The following is a 23,150-nucleotide window of genomic DNA, read 5'->3' on the forward strand; positions in this document are numbered from 1 at the left end:
CCGTCCCGTTTCCCAGAAGACGCAAAGAAGGAGTCTGACGCCGCTTGCTCTGGCACAACGGCCTTGTTTATTCGCTGCCCCGAGATGGGATGGTGGGGCAGAGGCTCCTCAGCTGCGCTGCCAGGGCCTTTGCCCAGGACCCGGAAGGGGGAAACGAGGAGGGAATCCAGCCAGCCCTGGCCAGTGGGGGGCGGTGTGGTGGAGCCGCCTTCCAAGGAGAAGAGAGCAGGTGGGGGGGTCTCTTTCTCCCTGGGGTTCCCTTGCCCCCCTGGGGTGGGGCTGCAGGCCAGGCGCTGCTTCTACTTGGCCAGAGGGTGGCGGAATTTGCGGCCGGCAAACACCGCTTTGTCTCCCAGCTGCTCCTCGATCCTGCAAGGAAGGGAGACGGGGAGCAAGATCAGTGCCGGGTCTGGAAAGCAAGACTCAGGAGGAACAGGGATGTTTAGCATGGAGAAGATACAGAGCCCATCTCAGATATCTCAAGGGCTGCTGCTTGCGAGATAGAGCAAGCCTGTTTTCCGCAGCTCCATAAGGGAGGACTCGAACTCATGGCGTCAAGTTACGAGAAAGGAGATTCTGACTCAACATCAGGAAGAGCTTTCTGACAGTAAAAGCTATTTGACCGTAGAATGGAGCCCCTTGGAAGATGATGGGCTCTCCTCCCTTGGAGGTGTTTAAGGAGAGTTTGCCATGGATTCTGGAGCTGTGGTTCTGGGTTGGGCTGGATGACCCCTGGGGGACCCTTTCCAATTCTATCTCCTCACCTCATCAGCTGGTTGTACTTGGCCAGACGCTCGGAGCGGCAGGGAGCTCCGGTCTTGATCTGCAAAAAGGCACCAAAGATATTGATATATCGATTGGCAAAACGTGCACTGGGCCCTATCGGCGCATCGCTCGGGACGCCTTGTGAAGTTAAAACCCACACAGTCCCACCCGCCAGAAAGAGGAAGGAGCCCTGAATGGGGAAACAGGCCAAGCAGGGGAACACGTCCTAAAATGGGGAGTTGGGGGGGGGATACAGGCACCCCCTCTCCACCGGCTGATCCCCACCCTGGTCCTCTCACCTGCCCTGTGCAGAGACCCACGACCAAGTCAGCGATGAAGGTGTCCTCGGTTTCCCCGGAGCGGTGGCTCACCATGACGCCCCAGCCGTTGCTCTGGGCCAGCTTGCAGCTGGGAAGGAAGGAGGAGACGGTTTGGGGGGTGTCCCGGGATATCCTGCCCCTGCCGCAATCGCCCCTCCCCAGAGGACACCCTGCCTCCCCGGACACTCACGCCTGGATGGACTCGGTGACGGAGCCGATCTGGTTGACTTTGAGCAGAAGGCAATTGCAGGCCTTCTTCTCCACCGCCTGCTGGATGCGCTTGGGGTTGGTGACGGTCAAGTCGTCGCCCACAATCTGGATTTGCACCTGCGTCAGGAACTTGGACCACGTCTCCCAGTCGTCCTGGTCAAAGGGGTCCTCGATGGAGACGACTGGGGCAGCGAGGTGGGGAGGGAAGGGATGGTGTTACAGGCCAGCACGCCCCCAGACATCTCTCTCCCCGCTCTGCCCCACACCTCCTGCCCAGAGCCCTCAGGCTCACCTCCCATATGGACAATAATAATTATAATAATAATAATAGTAATTTATTATTTATACCCCACCCATCTGGCTGGGTCCCCCCAGCCACTCTGGGCGGCTTCCAACAAAACACTAAAATACAATGACCTATTAAACATTAAAAGCTTCCCTGAACAGGGCTGCCTTTAGATGTCTTCTAAAAGTTTGGTAGTTAGTTTTCTCTTTGACATCTGGTGGGAGGGCGTTCCACAGGGCGGGTGCCACCACCGAGAAGGCCCTCTGCCTAGTTCCCTGTAACTTCACTTTGCACATGGAGGGAACCACCAGAAGGCCCTCGGCGCTGGACCTCAGTGTCTGAGCAGAACAATGGGGGTGGAGACGCTCCTTCAGATATACTGGACCGAGGCCGTTTAGGGCTTTAAAGGTCAGCACCAACACTTTTAATTGTGCTCGGAAACGTCCTGGGAGCCAGTGTAGGTCTTTCCCGGTGTTATATGGTCTTGGCGGCCGCTCCCAGTCAACCCAGTGGGGCCGGAGGAGTGAAGAGAGCGCCCCTGGGCATGCACAGAGAGCCTGTCCCTCGCCACGGATGTGGGAAGCGGTCCAGGAAAGGAGCTAGGACGGCCTCTAAGAGCACAATCCTAAGCGGGGAGTTCCGCAGAGTTACAAAATGAGATATTTCAAAAGAGAAAATAGACAAGGACTGGAAGGTGTTTAAAGGATACTTGCAAAATCATATTGAAAAACCAGAATTCCTATTAGAATAAACAAGTTCCGTTATAAATACTGAAATACTAAGTAAGATGTATAACAATGTGAAACAGAAAAAGAAGCAGAAAATTGGTTTTAAAGTATGTGAAAGAAAGTAATAGAAGTGGAAAGAAATTGCAATTGAGTAGACTGGAAGTTTACCACAAGGGTGGGGAGAGGGACGGTGGTGGGAAAAGGAAGTACTTGTGGGATTGAGTGTGGGAATGTCTGAATATTCTTAAGGATTGTATGAAATGTATGTTTGTATATTCGTGACATGTATGTATTAATGTTGAATTATTTTAATAATAAAAATTGTTTTAATTTTTATTTTTAAAAGAAGAGATATTTCAGTGGGATTGGGTCCCCTGGTTTTTGTGTCACCCAGAAGCAACTTGGCCATCTCTCTCACCAGGGTAGTTCTTGATGAAACTCTGGTAAAGCTCCCCCAGCTTGTCGCCGGAGATGTAGCGGTTGGGGTCGTCGGGGGACTTGAAATCCAGGTCGTATTTGCCCTTGCGGAAGAACTCGGAGGCCGCCACGTCCATGCCGATGACCACTTTGTCCGAGTAGCCGGCCTTCTCGATGGCACTCTTGAGGAGCTCCAGGGCTGGCGGGGGGACGGCAGGAGAGAGTGAGAAATTGGGGTGCCCCAGTACAAAGAGCATCTCTTCCCAGGGGAGAAAGCCCCAGAGCAGAAGCCAAGACCAAGAGCCCTTCGCTTCGGGGGGCTTCCAGCAACCGAGATGCAGAAGCCTTAAGGAGAGCCTGCAGGATCAGGCCAAAGGAGGCCCATCCGGTCCAGCCTCCTGTCCTCACAGGGGCCAAACAGGCGCCCATTACGGGAAACCCAGAAGCAGGATTTGAACACAAGAGCATCCCTCTCCCCTCCTGCGGTTTCCAGAAACTGGGATTCAAAAGCAGGGCTTCCTCTGGCTTTTTAGACAGAGCCATGGTGGCTGGGAAGCCCTCAATCGCCCTTTCCTCCAGAAATTGGTCTCCTCCTCTTGGAAATCCATCCCTGCCTCTGGCAGTTTAACTCCGCAACAGGACAGCTTTCTTTTCTCCCCACATTCACCTTCCTCGGATGCCCACAAGAGGAGGAGGGAAACGATTCTCTCTGCGTAATTCCATCTTATATTTTTAGTTGCAATTTTGTTCATGTTTTTAAAATATTGTTTTATAGATTCTAAACGCCGCATTGATTTGTCAACCACACAACTTGCTGCAATTGTGAGACGGTTCGTTTCTAGTTGCTGTTTCGTTAAGTTTTTTATAGATTGCAACCGTTTTATCGATAATTTCTTAATCGTTTTATGTGATGCATTCGCGATGCGCTATTATGTTATGGTTATTTCTTGTCCGAAATGAGATTCATTTGAATGAAAAGCAGCATAAAGAAACACAGTAAATCAAATCATCTTGTGGCCTCTTCCTCGCCATTCCTCTAAACTGAAAAGCCCCCAAATCTGCCCCCTTCCTTCACAGGGGAGTCCCTGCCCCCCTCCCTTGACCTTTCAGGCTGCCTTTTTTCCATGTCCTTTTTGAGGCGAGGCAGCCAGAACCACCTGCAGTATTCTGAATTCGTCTGCCTGGGCCTTCAGCTGCGGGTTCCTTCCCGCAGGAAGCTGACCCTTGAGGGCGAGCCCAGCGGTATCTCCCCGCTGCCCTTTCCCCGAAGCTCCGGTTACAGCCGCCGAGCTAATTCCGGCCATGGCGGCGTTTAAAGGGCGAGGGTGGCGTGAAACCCTAACCCCGCTGCCTGCCACCCGCTAAAAGTAGCCTGCCTCCTCGCCCAAGGCGCTACCTTCGTTGTTCTCCAGGATGTTGGGGGCGAAGCCGCCCTCGTCGCCCACGTTGGTGGCGTCCTTCCCATACTTGCTCTTGATGACGGCCTTCAGGTTGTGGTAGACCTCGGCCCCGATCCGCATGGCCTCCTTGAAGTTGCTGGCGCCCACGGGCAGGATCATGAACTCCTGCATGGCCAGCTTGTTCCCGGCGTGGGAGCCTCCGTTGATCACGTTGAAGGCCTGGCGGGGGCAAGGGGGGGCAGGAGGAAGGGGTCAGGATCTGTCCCAAAGACTGCCAGTCTTCAGGATCGGGACGGGTGGCCTCCCAGAGACATCTCACAAGCTAAAGGGCAGAGCCTGAAGAACTCTCTCTCTCTCTCTCTATATATATATATATCACAATTTCATTTCTCCTGCAAATCTTCTTTTTTTATACAATCATTTTTATTAGTTTTCAATTACAACAAGCCAATAATAGCCTCTTTATAACAATGCCAATTTATAATACTATGAGTAATACCAATCATTGAGATGACAAATTATCGTATTGGCCTGAATATAAGCAGCACTTTCCCCCCAAAATTCCAACCGTGGAAATTTAAAGTGCGGCTTTAATTCGCGACCTTACAAAAATTCGCGACCTTACGATATCGCTGCTGAAACAGACAGACGGTAAAATGGAACGGGTCTGAGTGCCTGTGGAATTTTAGGGGAATGGCTTATATTCGGGTATTCTCTCCCCCCCCCCCCCGAATTTTAATTTGCAGGTGCGGCTTATATTCAGGCCAATAAGGTATACAGTTTAGGTCCCTGCCCCAATGCAATAATTGATAGAGAGCCAGTGTGGTGTAGTGGTTAAGAGCGGTAGACTCGTAATCTGGGGAACCGGGTTCGAGTCTCCACTCCTCCACCTGCAGCTGCTGGGTGACCTTGGGCCAGTCACACTTCTCTGAAGTCTCTCAGCCCCACTCACCTCACAGAGTGTCTGTTGTGGGGGAGGAAGGGAAAGGAGAATGTGAGCCACTTTGAGACTCCTGAAGGGGAGTGAAAGGCGGGATATCAAATCCAAACTCTTCTTCTTCTTCTTCTTGATGGTTTGATGATTTACTTTATTCCTGCGCGCCAAAATCTTATAAATTCCAATTGCGTTCCAGTCAAAATAACAATCCCTTATATCGCAACTGCAGTTTTGACGAATTCCATTCGTACTGATTTTACACCTACAGGTGAAGCGTTCAAATTCTCTCCTTGTGTGTGGCAATTATTCTGTCCTCCTGCAAATCTTAGTGCCATTAGCATGTATGCAAATGTCCAGCTCCTTCAAGAACATTGGAAGAGACTGTGGGATCAGGCCAGAGGGGGGGCCTCCTAGTCCAGCCCCCTCTTCTCACTGGAAAGCCCCCCAAGCAAGATTCAAAGGCGAGAGCAACTTTCCCTTCCTGTTTCCAGCAAAGGGTTGCAACTGTCTCATCTCGAACCCCGACCCCATAGAGACTCTTTATCCAGATCAGGGCCCTGAGCATCTTTGACACCCCCCACCCTGCCAGCCCCCTCCCCAAAGACAGAGAAGGGAGGTGCTGGGCTTTGGGGATGGAGGTGGGGCGCTCTAAACCCCCCCCCCCCCCGCCTGACAGAGCCTTATGCCTCCTTGCCAAAGCCCAGAACCTCCCTTCTCTGTCTTTGGGGAGAAAGCACAGGAGCTGGGGCTGGGGGTGTCAAATTTGGGCCTCGCTCCCCCCCCACTCCACACAAGAAGGTGGGGGGGCAGGTTCCTGGCTGGTCGAAGATCTCTTGCGACCCCCTTAGTATGAGAAGTTGGGCCGCCCTGAGAGAGACCCTTCCTTCTCAAAAATAGGGGGGGTGTGGACTCACTTGTTGAAAAATAAATAAATCTCTGATTATTTGCAAAGGGAACCTTTGTATCAGCTGAAACCCGATAATCCATTTGGAGCCGCAATGCATCTTTGCACTTTATTATTATTATTATTATTATTATTATTATTATATGCCACACTTCATCCAAGCATCACAGGGCAATCTACAGCTTTACGGTTGATATTTTTGGTCCTTTTTGCTACGTTTCCCCTTTGGTGTTGCTGATATATTAATCCGATCCAGTCCTCTGGGAGCCTGCACTGCACCCCCAAAAGAGAGGGGCCTTGGCTCCAGACACCCCCCCGCCCCGCCCCGCCCCGGACACTCACTGGCACGGGCAGGATGAGGTCCTTGTTGCCAGCCAGGTCTGCGATGTGTCGGTAGAGGGGGATGCCCTTCTCAGCGGCGCCCGCCTTGCAGACGGCGAGGGAGACGCCCAAGATGGCGTTGGCCCCAAACTTGGCTGTGGGGAGGAAAAGATGGGGTGCTGGGTGAGGGGCTGCGGGAGAAGTCAGTGGGGCGGGAGGGGGCGAGGTAGAAGAGGCCCCCGCTTACATTTGTTCTCTGTCCCGTCCATCTCCAGCATCAGCTTGTCGATTTTCTCCTGATCCACAACGCTCAGCTTCTAAGAAAGGAGAGAGAAAAGGGGATCTGTTTGTTTCCCGGGAACACGGGTTCGAATCCTGACCTGGCACCTTTCCTGCACGGAGGTTGGAAGTCTGATAGGGAAACTCAGAGAGTCTTAAGGCGTGTGGGCCAAAAGTTAAAAGGAGCCAAAGGATGGCATGCCAGATAGAATCGTAGAGTTGGAAGAAGGGGGACCCCCACCCCAGGGCCATCTATCTATCTATCTTTCTATCTATCTATCTATCTATCTATCTATCTTTTGCCCGACCTGTGGCTCGAACCCACAACCCTGAGATGAAAAGTTTCACACGCTAAAGAGTCTCTCCATTCTCCACTCCCCTCACCTGAGAAACAAAAAGCAGGACTGCAAAGGGGAGGCTGCAGAACAAAATTTTAAACTCAGAGCATATAGAATAAAAGAGTTGGGAGTGACAGCACCCCCCCCCCAGTCATCTAGCCCAACCCTGAGAGACCCCCCTCCCTTCCTGTTATGTACTGAGTTGAATAGGATCCAAACTGTAGCAGTCTGATTGGTCCTAGAACAATAGGATCCAAAAGGCAGCAGTCTGATTGGTCCTAGAACAATAGGATTCAGAATGCAGCAGTCTGATTGGTCCTAGAACAATGCAGCAGTATGATTGGTTGGCAGGAACCACCCAATCCTGCTCCAGATAGAAGTGAATCCACAACCTGATTGGCTTACAGTAGAATTCCAGAATTAGCCAATCATGTGCAGCCCATTGTGTAAATAATGTATATAAAGCAGATACTGTGAGGGGACATTTATTCATTCCTCCTCACCACTATGAGCTGAATAAAGAGCATGAAATCACTTTGTGACTCTGAGTATATTTCACTGGCGACGAGGATGGGATCCCGCTGAGCTGACTGCCACACACAGCACCGCAGCACCGCCAACTGCCGCACCGCTGCCTCGCACCGTGTATCCAGGCTTCAGCTCCGGGGCACAAGGAACTCAGAATGGCAGCCAACAGCAGCTTCTCGCCATTCAACCCAGCATCTGGAGACTGGGAAGCGTACGCCTCCCGTTTCACCTTCCTCCTAGAAGCCAAAGGGGTCACCGACGAAGAAGACGCCAAGAAGAGGGCGATATTCTTCAGCGTCTGCGGAGAGGAGACGTTTGAAATCGCCCGGGCTCTCCTTGCGCCTGAAGACGTCGCTACTGTTCCATACAAAACAATAATGGAACAGCTGAAGGGGCACTTTTCGCCGCAGCCCTCAGTGGTGGCTCGTCGAAATGCCTTCTACGCAAAGCGGCAAGCCCCTGGGGAAACCATAACTGGGTTTGTGACCTCTCTCCGCCAAGCCGCCCGGTTCTGCAACTTCTCAGAGCTGGAGAACATGCTTCGTGACCGCCTCGTCGGTGGCCTGAAGGATGAGAAGCTGCAACGACGCCTCTACGCTAAGAAGGACCTAACGTTCCAGGTCGCTCTGGAGGAGGCCCTGGCAACAGAAGCTGCCGAGAGGTCGACCCAAGAGGCACGGCCGAGCCTGCCATCCCAACCGAGGGTCCACCATGAAGACCTCACCGACGACTCAGGATCCGACAGGGAGGAGGTGCACCGAGTACAGCAGCGCACTCAAGCAGCGCACAGACCACAGCTGCCTCGACGAGAAGGAGGGAACTGCGCAAGCTGCGGGGAGAGTCACGAGAGGAGGACCTGCCGTTTCCGCAACGCAGAGTGCAGGCAGTGCAGAAAATCGGGACACATCGCCCGGGTGTGTCGGGCTCGGCCCACCCGACACCAGGCATCAGATGACCAATCCAAGAGCCCCAGGTCCCGGGGCCCAACGCACCAAGGCAACTCGACGGAGCTCACGGACTTCCAGGTATACCAGTTGCCCCACCCCAACGTAGAGAAAATTTATGTAGAGGTACAGATAGAGGGGGCCCCATGCCGCATGGAGCTTGACACGGGTTCAACTCTATCCATAATCTCGGCAAGGACCTTAAGGAAACTGTGTCCCACTGGGGGTCCCAAACTCAGGCCGGCCCCATTCACCCTCCGGGACTTCCAGAAACGTAAGGTCCCCACAATGGGGGTGGGGACCTTCAGGGTGCAATACCGAGGGCGGACGCGGCAACTGGACTTGCTTGTGGTCAAGGGCCCCTACATTAGCTTACTGGGATTGGCATGGTTTGGACCACTGGGGCTAGCTGTCACCGGGGTGAACCACACTAGCTTACAAGTGGACGTGGACGCCATATGCAAGGAATTTCCAGGGGTTTTCGATGGGAAATTGGGACAGTATACGGGCCCCCCCATTGCGCTACAGCTTGACCCCGCAGTACGACCGGTCAGGCTCAAGGCCCGCCGGGTCCCGTTCGCCTTGAAACCCCGTATAGACGAGGAATTGGACCGACTCGTAGAGCAAGGAGTGCTGGAGCCGGTGCCTAATGCTCCCTGGGAAACCCCAATCGTCACACCCGTCAAGCCTAATGGTTCGGTCCGCATCTGCGCAGACTACAAATGTACCATAAACAAGGCCCTCACGGCCCACGCATACCCAGTGCCAGTGGTCAGCCATGTCCTTGCCACCCTGGCTGGGTCGAAAATTTTTGGCAAGCTGGACTTGGCCCAAGCATATCAACAGCTGCCAGTAGATGAGGCCACAGCAGAGGCACAGACGATTGTGACGCACAGAGGAGCGTTCAGGGTAAAGCGGCTGCAATTCGGTGTCAGCGTGGCACCAGGCATATTCCAGAATATAATGGACTCTCTCCTTAAAGGGATTCCTGGCGTCACCCCCTTCTTCGATGATGTGTTGATTGCCGGCCCCACACCAGAGGAGTTTGAGGACCGCCTCCGCACCGTTCTGCACCGTTTCCAGACGGCGGGTCTCAAGGTGAAGCGGGAAAAATGTCTACTAGGAGTGCCTCAGGTGGACTTTCTGGGATTTATGGTGGACGCAGAAGGGGTCCACCCGACTGGGGACAAGGTACGGGCCATTTGTGATGCCCCAGCGCCCAAGAGCAAGACTGAACTTCAGGCCTTCTTGGGACTATTGAACTTTTACCATTCCTTCCTTCCCCACAAGGCGGCGGTAGCGGAGCCCCTACACAGACTCCTGGACAAGCGGGCCCCTTGGGTGTGGGGCCAGCGCCAGGAGGCCGCATTCCAGGCAGTCAAGGACTTGCTTGTCTCAAACTCGGTCTTGGCACACTTCGACGAGAGGCTGCCGGTGGTGCTAGCATGCGACGCCTCACCCTATGGCATTGGAGCTGTCCTGGGGCACCAACTCCCGGATGGAAGAGAGGTACCGGTGGCGTACTTTTCCCAGACACTCAACACAACCGAGCGGAACTACTCGCAAATCGACAAGGAGGGTCTGGCAATCGTAAAGGGAGTAAAAAAAATTCCATGATTTCTTGTACGGGCGGCCCTTCACCGTGGTGACTGACCACAAGCCGTTGCTTGGCTTGTTTGCCCCCGAAAAGCAGACCCCCCAAGTGCTGTCTCCTCGCGTCCTCAGGTGGTCAATTTTCCTTGCCAGCTACCAGTATGCACTGATTCACCGACCTGGGAAGGCGATGGGCCATGCGGACGCCCTCAGCAGGCTACCACTACCGGAAACAGGCCCTGACCCAGCACCTGCACAAGAGGTTATGAGCCTGGAGCTGCTTCCCGACCGCCCCATTCAGGCACAAGAAGTTGCACACCATTCCAAGAAAGATAGGGTCATCTCCCGGGTCCTGGACTGGGTGTGGAGGGGATGGCCCAGCAGCAGCCCCGGGCCAGAATTCGCCGGCTACACAACCCGCAAACATGAACTGTCGGCCCACAAGGGGTGCCTGTTATGGGGAAGCAGAGTCGTTGTTCCCCAGCCCCTCTGCAAAAGGGTCCTCACAGCCCTACACGAGACACATCCAGGGGTAGTAAGAATGAAGGCCCTTGCCAGGAGTTATGTGTGGTGGCCGGGGATCGATGGAGAGATAGAGGCCTGGGTCAAACACTGCCAGGCCTGCCAAGAATCCCGCCCAGATCCCCCAAGGGCCCCAGTCCAGTCCTGGGAGTCCGCCCGAGCACCATGGTCACGCCTGCATGTGGATTTCGCTGGCCCCTTTCAGGGGAAAACATTCTTCATAGTGGTGGACTCCTACACCAAATGGCTGGAAGTCGCACTGGTACCGTCCACTTCCACGTCCGCAGCCATCCGGGTACTACGCAGGCTGTTTGCAACCCACGGGCTCCCTGACACTCTCGTCTCAGACAACGGGACTGCATTTACGTCAGGAGAATTCCAAACCTTCACAGCGCAGAACGCCATCCGCCACATCCGTTCGGCGCCGTTCCACCCTGCCACCAATGGCCAAGCAGAACGCATGGTGCGGACCACCAAGGACACCCTTCGCCGCATGACGCAAGGGGACTGGGAGTACCGCCTTGCCACATTCCTTCTAGCACAGCACAGCACCCCCAGCTCAACGACTGGCCGGAGCCCCGCTGAACTACTAATGGGTCGGCGCCTTGCAATCAGATTGGACCGCCTTCACCCCGATAGAGCTCAGGATGAGGTAGTGGTGGGGGAAGGCAGGAACCCCCGGACCTTCGAGGCCCAGGACCCAGTGTACGCAAAGAATTTTGGGGCAGGCCCAGCATGGGTACCCGCCACAATCACCAGGGTCACTGGCCCCGTGTCGTACGAGGTGCTAACGGATGGGGGGCAATGCTGGCGCCGCCACTGCGACCAGATACGGCGACGATTCCCGGGAGAAAACCAGGAGGAGGACAGGTCAGAGGAGTCCCAAGGGAACAGCGGGGCAGTGAGGCCCATAGAGCAGGAGGGGCCAGCAGGAGAGGCAGAATCAGTAAATACAGAGAGGACCCGTGAGGCCGAAAGGACACCGGAACCAGAACCACGACTGAGCGAGCCGGTTGCACCAGACCAAACAGCCGCATCACAGCCAGCATCCTTGGAACACGAGCCAGAACCCGGAGCCCGGACCAGGGAACACCCCAGGCCACAACGCACACGTAGGCCGCCGGCATACCTTGAGGACTATGAATGCGACCTCCCGGGCAGGACTGGAACTTAGAGGGGAGGGGTGTTATGTACTGAGTTGAATAGGATCCAAACTGTAGCAGTCTGATTGGTCCTAGAACAATAGGATCCAAAAGGCAGCAGTCTGATTGGTCCTAGAACAATAGGATTCAGAATGCAGCAGTCTGATTGGTCCTAGAACAATGCAGCAGTATGATTGGTTGGCAGGAACCACCCAATCCTGCTCCAGATAGAAGTGAATCCACAACCTGATTGGCTTACAGTAGAATTCCAGAATTAGCCAATCATGTGCAGCCCATTGTGTAAATAATGTATATAAAGCAGATACTGTGAGGGGACATTTATTCATTCCTCCTCACCACTATGAGCTGAATAAAGAGCATGAAATCACTTTGTGACTCTGAGTATATTTCACTTCCCTTGGGTTTTCCTTCCCCAGTTCCTTTCGGCCCAGCTGGCCTCTCCTTCCCACCCACCAACCAGTAAGAACCCCATGAAACTGGGAATAAATGGGGGCGGCGGGGGGGGGGAGTTGCGCCCGATAAAAGGCCTTTGGGACAAGGGTTCGGGTTCTGTTTCTCCTTTTCGTTTGTGTCTCACCACGTTTGGTGCACGTGTAGTTATGTGCTTTTTGAACTTTCAATAAAGATGTTAAGAAAAAAGTTTAAAAATAAAATAATAAAAATAATTTTAAAAGGATTCCTTGCTCAGTTAAGGGGGGGTATCCTGGCTGCCTGGGGACTCCCTGGGGGCTCTTTGACCCTGCAAGGTCCTGGTCCTGGGGGCAGGGGCTTTGAGGGTTTTCTGTGGGGCTGTAGGAAAGGGCTTCTGCCCCCACACCCCAGAACCCAGCTTCTCTCTCTCTTTCTCTTTATGTCTCTGATTCCTGCTATTTTGCCTGCCTTGTGGGGGGTTGGGCTAGATGGCCCTTGGGGGTCCCTTCCTACGGCACAGTTTGGTGACCCCAGAGCCCAGCGCTGCTCAGGGTGACCGCCCCCCCCCCCACAAAGCCCTGCCCAGGTCCCACCCTCTCCCTCTCACCTTCTCAATCAGGGCGGGGGCGATGGTCTTGTTGATGTGATCCACGGCTTTCAACACCCCTGCGGGCAGAACGGACGGGTGAGGGGATGGAGGGGTGACCCCGCAGGGGCACAAGCACACTCCCACCCACACTACCCTAAACATGGGGCAGAATCAGGGCCAATGGGGCAGAGGAGGAAAGGAAATACAAAGAGAAGAGGCTTCTGGGGCTTGGAGCAGGCGGGTAGTTCTACGGTGGTGCGTCTGGAGAGGGTGCAATGGAAGAGAGGAGCCGGGAACTGGGCTCTTGGGTCTGGCCAGCACTCCCTCCAACTCCACATCTGGCCAGTTGCCCCAAGCAAGGGGGCACAGAGAGATGGCCTGCCCCTATCTGGAGGCAGGAAGCCCCCACCCATTCCCTGAACCCTGGTCCTTCCAGCCCTTGCAGGCAGCAGCTGTCCAAAGCCCCTCATGGACATCAAGCTGTTCGTAACCGTCCAGTGGCAGGGAGTTCCGCAGATCCACAGCACATCTTGCATGCAGAGAACTTAAAAGTGTCATTGCCACTCGGCCCCGCTTCCCTTCCTCCTAATCTTGATGTTCCCTGGGGCACCGACTCGCACCCCCCTGCCCGCTCCGTGAGCCGCCACGTCCGGGTGACCCCTCACCTTTGCCCAGGTACCTGCTCTTGTCCCCATCGCGGAGTTCCAGGGCCTCGTAGATGCCGGTGGAGGCACCGCTGGGCACGGCAGCCCGGAAGTGGCCTGGAGAAGAGGGCAGAGAGGAGGGTCAGTCGGGCGCCAGGCGGCCAGCACCCTCCCTGCCCTCCTTACCCCCCCCAAGAGAACACGCCCTGCCCTTGCCCGCAGGGGCTCCCCTGCCCAGACGACTCACCCTTGGCTGTCTCCAAGTCGACTTCTACCGTGGGGTTCCCCCGGGAGTCGAGGATCTCGCGAGCGTGGATCTTCTGGATAGACATGCCTGGGGGGGGGGGGTCAGAGGGAGGGGGTCAGTGAGGGTCAGCCAGACCTCCTGCCTCCCAGCGCCACCTTTGCCCTGGCAAAGTTTGGGGGGCTCAACTGCCACAGGGATGCTTTAATTGTGATTGGACTAGACGTCCTTCGCGGTCCCTTTCACTTCTACGATTCCACAAGTCCATGAACCAGGAGGCTGGTCTCACGCTAAGAAGGGAAGGAGGGCCCGCTGGATCAGGCCCAAAGGATCTGGCCCAGCACCCTGTCCGCAAAGGGTCCAAATCCCCCATAGAAGCAAGGAATCGAGATAGACCTGCCTCTGGAGCTGGAGGTTCCACAAGAACAGCAGACGGTCCTGGGTCAAAAGGGACCCAGTTCGGTCCAGAATCACAGGGGCCAACCAGATGCACATTATGGGAAAGCCAAAAGCAGGATCCGGGTGCAAGGGGAACACTCTCCCCTCCTGGGGTTTCCAGAGCCCAAGTCTGCAGGGAGGCCTCTCCCAAGCAGCGTGGGGCAGTGGTTAGAGGGCCAGACTGGGACTGGGGAGAGACCAAGTCCGATTCTCATCTGTGGGTGTCGCTGGGCGAGTCACTCCACCTCAGCCCAGGCTGCCTCGCAGGGTTGTTGGAATTAAATGAGGTCCTTGCAGGACCAGGAGGCGTATCAGTGCCATAAATGCAGTAACTGCAAAAGGAGCAAGACTTCACCCTGAGAGCACCAAGCCCACCGGCCTGGGACCCTCTTCCGCCACTCAGGGACCCAGCGCTGGCAGAGAGGGGGAAGGGGAGGACAGAGCAGCTGCCAGGATTAAAAATAGAAGTGCCCCCCCCATCTCTTCTGGTCGCAGGGAAATGTCACCGGCCTCTGGCTCAAGGCAGAAAAGGAGAGCAGCTGGCGGCTTGGGGCTGGAGAGATGGGGGGCCCTTTCTGCACCCCCAAAAGACACGCTCCACTCTCATGCCTCCTCCAGGGACCTCCAAAGTGGCACCCCCCACCCACCCTCCCCAGGAAGGTAGCGTTTCAAGGGTCTGCCACATATGCCTTGACCCACACTGCTAATAACCCCAAACGCGGAGAGAGGGGTTTTTTTGGGTGGGGGGGGGACTCAGAAATTCTATGCAACGGAGGGCTGCCCCCATTCCTTCGCAGAGAGGCCGTGAGAGGCACCGGAGGGTGGCTTGGGTGCCCCCTCTCCCAGTGGGACACCCAAGGTGACCACTTGCTTGCCTGGGGGTCCCCCACCCGCGGCTCCTTCCCCCCACCCCGCTCCAGAAGGGGCCCCCACTCGCTCACTTGCGTAGGGCTGGCTTGGGGGTCCTTGGCTGTCGCTGGGAGCTGCTGACAGTGCCCAGGCTGGGGGCTGACCCCCTGCCTTTATACCCGGAGGTTGCGCAGCTCCGCCCCCCAGGGCCCAGTTAGGGACTGTCGGCAAAAGCAGGCTGGACAGAGCGAATGTCTGCAGCTCAGTCGGTAGAGGATGAAATCTCTGAATCTCAGGGTCAGGTGTGAGCCCCACGTTGGGGGGCAGGTTCCTGCATTGCAGGGGGTTGGACTGGATGACCCCCAGGGTCCCTTCCAACTCTGTGATGCTATGAGCCCGGCAAGCGATACACAGCCAGAGGGAACGACCCTCCTGGCCATCCCCTGACACATCCTGGCCCCTTTGTGCATCCAGCAGCTGTGGGGCTGGGACCAATCCCACAGGTCCAGACTGGGCAGCAAGGATGGGGCCAGGTGTCTCCAGAGAGACTCCCGAGACGCTGCTTTCTCTAGGCAGGAGGATGGAATGGCGCTGGGGCCTGGCAGGCCTCCCCTCAGCTTCGTCTGGGGGCCCAGCTGTGCCCCTAACTGGACAGGGGCAGCCTAACTTCTGCCTATGCACTTGTAACGTCTAGGTTAGATTACTGGCCCGACTGCACTGGCTCCCCGTTCAAAGTGCTGGTTTCAACCTTTAAAGCCTTAAACCAGGGACTACAACTCCCATCATCCCTGACCACTGGTCCTGTTAGCTAGGGATGATGGGAGCTGTAGTCCCAAAACAGCTGGAGGGCCACGTTTGGCCATGCCTGCTCAGGACCGCAGTACCTCAAGGACCGTCTCTCCCCATATGAACCCACTGAGATCATCTGCTGAGGCCCTTCTCACGAGAACGGGGCCTTCTCTGCAGTGGCTCCCCAATTGTGGGATGCTCTCCCCAAGGAGGTCTGCCTGGTGCCTTCATTATACATACTTGAGGCGCCAGGCAAAAACATTCCTCTTCTCCCATCTATGGCCTTTTACATGAGAAGGGTGCTACTGCTTCGTTCCTTATTATGGGATGTCTACCTGTATTTTGTGCTTTCATACTACAGACCACCCTGTGATCCTTGGAGGAAGGGCAGCATATGAATTTGATAAGGGAGAAGAGTAATAACGGACCCAGTTCTGAACAGGGAATTTAACAACAAACAATATTAACACCCTCCCCTCCACACACACTTTGGGTCTTATCTGGAAGGCTGGACTCAAAGCACCCCTTGTCTCAATCCTGCCATTCAGGGGGTTGGACGAGATGACCTGGGGCTTCCTTCCACCTCTCCAGCTCACCTCCTCCTCCTCCTTCTCTTCCTCCTTGTCCTGCTCGTGCTCCTTCTCCTCCCATGATGGCCCTTTCCGCCTTTCCTGAGCACTGGTCGCACTGGTTGCACTGGTGGAACACCCTGCTGAAGACCTGGTGGCGGCCTCCCTCGCTCGTCCTCGAGGAGAACTGCACCGTGTTGATGGTGCACTCCTCCGAATCGCTGTTCACATCACTGTCCTCCATCCCGAATCAGTTTCGCAGGATCTCTGAGCAGCAACGAGGATCGCAGTGGCTCGCAGTTCCCCTGCCCTCCTGTTCAGCCCCAAAAAGCCAGTTTGATTAATTTGCAGGGAGCTTTGTTTTGTTTTACTCTATTCTGGTTTTGACCTGGCTGCTCCCTCTTTTCTGCCAACCGCTCTGAGGCCTTTCTTCCTACGGTCCGTCAACCTTACAGCCTATACCGAAGAATAAATCATTTGCACCCCTTTCCGTTTCAGCGGAGGGGGAACTGAGGCAGGGAAAGAATGGCGTTTCCCTGATTGCTGCCCAAGCCCAGCCTTCGCCAATCTGGTGCCCTCCAGGACTTGTAGTCCACAACATGCAAAGCCCAGCAGGACCCAGTCTGGTTTCAACATAGATGGGGGGTTGAGATTCCTGCATTGCAGGGGGTTGGACTAGATGGCCACCAGGGTCCCTTCCAAGTCTTTAAATCTGGAGGCCGCCCGGTTGCTCTAACCCCTGAGCCCCACTGCCTCTGAGAGGTGGGGGGCTCCAGCCTCCAGAGCTTCGCTCCCCCAGCGGCACAGGGTTGGACTAGATGGCCGCCAGGGTCCCTTCCAAGTCTATGAATCTGGAGGCCGCCCGGTTGCTCTAACCCCTGAGCCCCACTGCCTCCGAGAGGCAGGGGGCTCCAGAGCTCCGCTCCCCCAGCGGCATGGAGTGCTTGAGGGCACGTTTTGTGCCTGCCACTTGCAGACGCTCCCTTAGCCCAGCTCCCTCTAAAGTCTTGGCCTAAATTTAGAGGCTGCTAAAGGTCAAAGGGTCCATTCCAAGCAGCGGCTTAAAGGACGAGGTGAAACTTTAGCTGCCGCTCACCTTTCACAGGCCTGTCTTGGGGTGGGGGGATCCCTTCTTCGGATCCAGGGGGAGAAGGAGGGATCTGGTAAGGGCTGGGGACTCACCGGGCGAAAGGCACAGAAGCTCCGATGGACGAGAGCGGAGGGTTTGAGAAGCGCGGCTTGAGGAAAAGAAAACCAAGGGATGGTCAGGAAGCAGGAGGCAGGGCCCTGTTCTAAGAGGAGGGCAGGTTTTTCATATATATATTTCAAGAATAACCACAATAAATATGTCGAAAAGATCGCCTTCCTCCGTACACATGCCCTGTAGTCCATGTTTGTAAGAACCCGTCTGCCCTTTGGAACTCCCCGCCTCTTGAGATGGGGCAGGCGCCTTCCCCATCCTCTTTCCAGCGCCTGCTAAAATCGTTTTTTAATTTAGCTACGAAATTTAGACGCCTCCCTTCCATCACGAGATCCCAGGGCGGTTTGCAGAACAAAACCAAAGTGTTTTAGACTATTCAGCCCAGATGTTTAGAAAGCCAAGAAAAGCTCTAATCTGTCTTCGGTCCACTTTTGAAAGTCTATAGACATTATTTCTGCGAGTTTCTCCTACTGGTAAATTTAACTCTTTTGTAAACAGCTTTGAGGGTTTGGGTGCTGTTATTCCCACCACCCCCTTTTTTTTTTAACAACCAAGCCTTTTTCGATATGAACGAATAGTCTTCCTAGCCTGCCCGGGTGGTGGATCTGTGTTCCAGAGTTGCCCCGGTGGACAATGAGATTCCTGGGGACCCCAGACCAACGGGCAGCTGAGAAGCAGGACTCTGTGTGCGCGCAGATTTCTCTGACCTTGGCACGGCCTCCAAGCAGGTCTGGGAAGCTCTGTCAGGCAAAGGTCACCAGGGTGAGGTTTCCTGGCGTGTCTCAGGACTGCCGGCATGGGGTTTCATGGGAGAGGGTTGCAAGGAGCCCAGATATGGAGTGAGGGTGGGTGGGTGGGCATGCTGAAGGGCAGCTGGGGGGCCATCTAGCGGACCTGACTTAGACATGCAGGGCGTTTCACGGAAGCATAGAGTCAGGGAAATGTAGAGTTCGAAGGGACCCCCAGGGGTCATCCAGCCCAACCCGCTGCAATGCAGGAATCTCAACTAAAGCATCTGGGATAGATGGCCATCTGACCTCTGCTTAAAAGCCTCCAGAGAAGGAGAGTTTGTTACTCTGCACACGAAGATGGGAGAGAGACAGAATATTATTATTATTATTATTATTATTATTATTATTATTAATACCCCGCCCATCTCTGGGCGGCTTCCAACAGAATATTAAAATACAATAATCTATTAAACATTAAAAGCTTCCCTAAACAGGGCTGCCTTCAGATGTCTTCTAAAAGAGAGAAATATATATAACTGATAACATTTTTATAAATTACGGCCATTTCAGCCTTCTTGCTTAATGTTTTTAAATATCTGACCATGGCATCAAGCGCTGCTTTCATTTTAAATGTTGCTCTTGTAATGCCCGTTACTGTTAAATCGTTAGCTGTCTTTATGGTATTTATGGAATTATTTATTTCCTAAAAATAACTGGGGAATAAAAACTCCCCGAAGCGGTTTACAAAAAAAGGATAAAGCCATAAAATTATCAATAAGAAGACGGGACAAACCATGGAAGACTTTTGAAAAGTTAAAATAGCGATAGGCTAAAAAACGACAGAAACTCGCACCAGCTTCCGAAATATCAGGACAGGCTTGTCTAAATGGATATTTTTAGAGCCGTGAAGGTGTATTCCTGGTCTCAAGAGGCAAGTTCCAGAGTACAGGGGCCGCCACACTAAAATATTGAATTTTTACAAAAGCGGGAATGGGCATTATGTGGTCGCTGTGACAAGGCCAGCATACCTGTGTGGGGATATAGATGCACAAGCAGACAGGGTTCGATAAGCGGATTCAACCCCATTGCGGAGTTATTTGCTGTTTGGGGCTGATCCTTGGTGCCAGGACTCCCTCTCCCCATATGAAGCGCCCCGGCCCCAGAGACCCTCATTTGGGGCTCTTCTTTGTGTCGGGGGGGGGCCGCAAGAGGACAGCGGGGCCTTCTCGGTGGTGGCTCCCTCTTTGTGGCACATTCATTACATATCTTTAGGCGCCAGGCAAGTCTGGTGAACTCCCCAGAGATCTTTAGATGGAGGGCAGTATAGAAATCTAATAAAATTAAATAAATAGAAATATTCCTTTTTAACCAAGTATTTGACTTTTAACTATCTATGGCTTTTTAGAAGTGGGTGGGTTTTAATGTATGTATTATGTGGGAATTTTTGGTTGTAAGTCGCTTTTGAGTTGCCCTGGGCAAAATAAAGCAGTTAACACATTTAATAATAATAATAATAATAATAATAATAATAATAATAATGTCAGGCTGGCCAAGGGAGCTTTTCCAGCTGTGGAATCAAAGATCAGTCCCAATATGGCTAACCCAGACAAAAATATATAAAAAATAAGATTCACCCCAGCCTTTTGCGTGGCTTAGCTTGCAACTGTTCAACTTGCTATTTTTAAAAAATCTGAATTTTGGGGGGTCCTTTTTAAATGTGGACACATTTTAAACGACCAGTAATAACTGCAGTCCAGTTTGATGAAAGGCAAACCTATAAATGTTTTTAACCCAATACAGAAAAATCTGCTCACCTTTTCCTGAAATATGGTCTCCTCCACAAATATATATATATATATATCTGTATTTATATATATATGGTAATCACTGAAGAGATGCAGGGTTTGTGGTGCAGCTGACAGAGAGAGAGATAGAAAGGTGAGGTTATTATAGGTAGGGAATAAATAATAAAAATATTATTGTTATTATTATTATTACTACAGCTACTACACTTTGTGAGGAGGGAAAAGGGGGTCTCTTTTAAAAAATGCAGATGTGTCTCCCTCTCCCATCATTAACACGCAGAGGATATGGGGGGGGGGAACTGCATCTGTTTGGATTTCTCCCTGTCCAGCTGTCGTTGAAATGGGGTGCCAGTCATTTGGGGGTGAATGATGGACTGACGGATCAATGGCACTGACACCCCAATTTTTCTCTTATTCCGAGGAGCTCCAGGTGGCAGGTACCTGGTTCCCCCCCTTTCTTGTTTTTAAGTTGTATTCATTCAGCTTGTTTTTATTATTGGTTGTTAGGCGCCTTGGCTGGGGAGGGCGGGGTATAAATAAATTATTATTATTATTATTATTATTATTATTATTATTATTATTTCTTCGAGGTCACTGGGGGAATTCGAACCCTGATCCCTCTGCCCCTACCAGGGTTACCCACAATCCCCTGGGCCTCGATTGCCAATCTGCTTGCTTTTTTCATATTAAACCTCCTGCTGGGATACACATACATATATATATGTATGTATATATATATATGTGGAGGCAAAGAGTTCGAATCCAACCAAATATTCATTCCCCCCCCCCGATGGTATTAATCCCCCATTCCAGCCCCTTCCCCTCCCTTGCCTCGCCTGCAACCAATTACCCACAATCCCCCGGGGGCAAAGGAACCACAGTTCTCACTCGAGGCAGGCTTGGCCTCGGCCGCAAGGCCCCGTTGCCGTGGCAACCGCCCCCCCCACAGTCTCCATTCCCCCCCCCCCCCGCAGAAAAAAAACCTACCCCAGATTTTATTTCTTTAAAAAAGCCCGGTATGGCTTTACATCTATCTATCTATATATATCGGCGGTGTGTTTTTTCCTGGGGGGACGCAGGGATGCGCGTACCCCTAAACATTTTGTGAATCTTTGCTGTATTTCTTTTCCCCGATTTGAACTATAAAATGGGGATTTTTCTAGAGTCAAAATGAGAGTACCTCTAAACATTTTTTTAAAAGAAAAAAAGCACTGTCTATAGCGGTGTTTTGCACTGTCGCCCTCATCGAGACTTAATAATCAGCGCCATAATTTTATTTTTTACAGCCTGCGCATCTGGCTGGGTTTCCCCAGACACTCTGGGCAGCCAACCAGCATCCTAAAGGAAAATATACATTTATGCCCTTGTCGGAATAGAATGGGCCGAAAGGAGCGTCTTTTTGGTGTGCTAGACTACTGCCAGACCCTCTCTGTGGGGCTTCCCTTGGCCTCAAGGCAGAAGCCCAGTTGGATCTGCAGGATGCAAATTTAATAAATAGTTGGGGCAGGATGCAAATTTAATAAATAACAACAACATCCAGGCTCAGAGGTCTGCAGACCCTCCCAGCGTCCCGATTTTCCTGGAATTACAGAAGCCGTCTCCATTTCTGATTGTCCCGCTTTTCCTTCTCTTCAGAGAACAATTAAAAGTCTCTGGTGCAAAAAAACGGAGATCCTTTAGGAAAAGCATGGAGTGTGGAAAGAGGATGAAGAAGTTGTTTATTTAGGATACGGATTTAATAGCAATAACTATAATAACAAAATGCAACGTTAGAAAGGAGGTTAGAAAACCATCCGTCGAGGCTGATGGAAGTCTTAGCCTAGGATAGCCAAAGGTTTGTTATGTTGTTTAAAAACGGGGTGTTATGTCTGGAAATATGTGTAAAAACCATATATATATATATATATATATATATGTATACGAAAAGCATGGAGTGTGGATTCCTTTATGTTCAAGGGAGCCTCACACTATCTACTCAGAAATAAGTCCCATTGAGTTCAATAGAATTTACTCTCTGCTATGTTCCTATCATTCACAGTTTCCATCATCATCATCATCATCCCTGTTTTCATTAAGAGAGAAACCTGCAAAGGGATGAGATCTGCTTCCAGGCCGAGTTCAATGTGCATATACCATATTTTTCCGTGTATAACACGCCTGCGTGTATAGGGCTACCCCTATTTTGGGGGACTCAAATTTTAAGAAAATGGGGGGGAGATACTATCTGTGTATAAGACGACCTCAGTTTTTTAACATTCTTTTAGAGTAAAAAACCCAGAGTCTTATTCACGGAAAAATACGGCAAATTATTGCTGTTGTTATCACTTATTAAATTGGTGCACAGATCTCAGGCCGGTTCACGAAAAATAAAAGGCAAGATAAAAAAACACAAAATCCACAATGAAAACAGAAATGGACCAATTACACCCTCCCACAAACATAATGATGAAAATGATGATACAACCTTGCAAGCTGTATTGTGTCCCATCAGCAGAGGAGGGCCTGGAGACTGAGGGTGGCTTGCCAAAAGTCACCCGGAGGGGACCCCCAAGGTCATCCATTCTGACCCCCTGCCATTCCCTTGGACGCTACGTTTCACCCACCCCGATTCCTCCCCTCACCTCGTGTCCTGGGGAATCTGTGGCTGGGGGGCTGCAGAGATGTGTCCCGCCATATTTCCCCCTTTCCTTTAAGGCCCTGTGAGCAACCAGCGCAGGTCTTGGCGACCAGCTGCCCCCCCCCCCCCAGCTCAGCATTGTGACACAAATAATGGGGTCCCCTCCCCATTGTCCCCCCGGTTGCCAGGAGGGAGGCAGGGGGAAAGTGACTCTGGGATATTACTCTCCTTGGAGCAATTCATTAAAGCTCATCAATTCAGAGAAGCATAGAATGGGAGCGTCGGAGGGGCACCCCCGGAGGTCATCTATCCCAACCCCTGCAGGAATCACAACTCCCATTGGCTGAGTGGCTTGTAATCCGCCCAGGCGCTCGGGGAGATCCTTTGAACTCAGATCTGGGGTCTTCTGCAAGGAAGGATGATACGCTTGGAATCTAAGGCTTCCGACCAACACACCCATCCAAGAATCCCGGAAATGGTAGTTTGCACAGAGCTACAGCTCCTAGCACCCACAGCAAACTACAGTTCCCGGCATCTTTGGGGCCAGGCGAGAAATGAGCTTTAAACGGCAGGTATACACCAACTTGACGCTGTGGAAAGATTGTGAG

The 23,150-nt window shown here is 52.8% G+C and overlaps 2 protein-coding genes and 1 long non-coding RNA gene across 5 annotated transcripts in view; 1 reads left to right on the forward strand and 2 right to left on the reverse strand.

Annotated features, from left to right (window-relative positions):
• Positions 1-23,150, forward strand: part of CHRNE (cholinergic receptor nicotinic epsilon subunit) — a 143,923-nt gene that overhangs the window by 23,033 nt on the left and 97,740 nt on the right. The window lies entirely within an intron of this gene.
• ENO3 (enolase 3) lies at positions 45-16,481 on the reverse strand. 2 transcript variants are annotated; one of them, XM_080979804.1, is made up of 12 exons: positions 16,216-16,481; positions 13,547-13,633; positions 13,321-13,416; positions 12,674-12,732; positions 6,536-6,605; positions 6,310-6,443; positions 4,123-4,345; positions 2,728-2,925; positions 1,276-1,477; positions 1,065-1,173; positions 765-823; positions 45-369 (listed from the first exon to the last, which is right to left on the reverse strand). In XM_080979804.1, exons 1-12 carry the CDS (start codon positions 16,430-16,432, stop codon positions 300-302), a joined length of 1,524 nt encoding a protein of 507 aa, XP_080835930.1. In that variant the 5' UTR covers positions 16,433-16,481; the 3' UTR covers positions 45-299. The 2 variants fall into 2 exon arrangements, with proteins under 2 accessions (XP_080835930.1, XP_080835931.1); XM_080979805.1 differs by lacking the exon at positions 16,216-16,481 and adding an exon at positions 14,923-15,055.
• Positions 16,508-22,678, reverse strand: LOC308462400. 2 transcript variants are annotated; one of them, XR_013979102.1, is made up of 4 exons: positions 22,547-22,678; positions 19,935-20,035; positions 17,371-17,426; positions 16,508-16,644 (listed from the first exon to the last, which is right to left on the reverse strand). It is a non-coding gene; the product is annotated as an uncharacterized lncRNA (long non-coding RNA). The 2 variants fall into 2 exon arrangements; XR_013979103.1 differs by having other exon boundaries at positions 17,285-17,426.

The sequence above is a fragment of the Podarcis pityusensis genome, assembly GCF_964106645.2.
Source record: "Podarcis pityusensis genome assembly, chromosome: 13".
Taxonomy (NCBI): domain Eukaryota; kingdom Metazoa; phylum Chordata; class Lepidosauria; order Squamata; family Lacertidae; genus Podarcis; species Podarcis pityusensis.

Excerpts from the sequence above, each read along its gene's own strand:
- ENO3 (XM_080979804.1), bottom strand. The coding sequence starts at position 16,432 with ATGGAGGACAGTGATGTGAACAGCGATTCGGAGGAGTGCACCATCAAC. Across the intron at positions 13,634-16,215 it reads AAGAGAAGGAGGAGGAGGAG|GCATGTCTATCCAGAAGATC; the intron begins GTGAGCTGGAGA and ends CCCCCCCCCCAG. Across the intron at positions 1,174-1,275 it reads GTCACCGAGTCCATCCAGGC|CTGCAAGCTGGCCCAGAGCA; the intron begins GTGAGTGTCCGG and ends CTTCCTTCCCAG.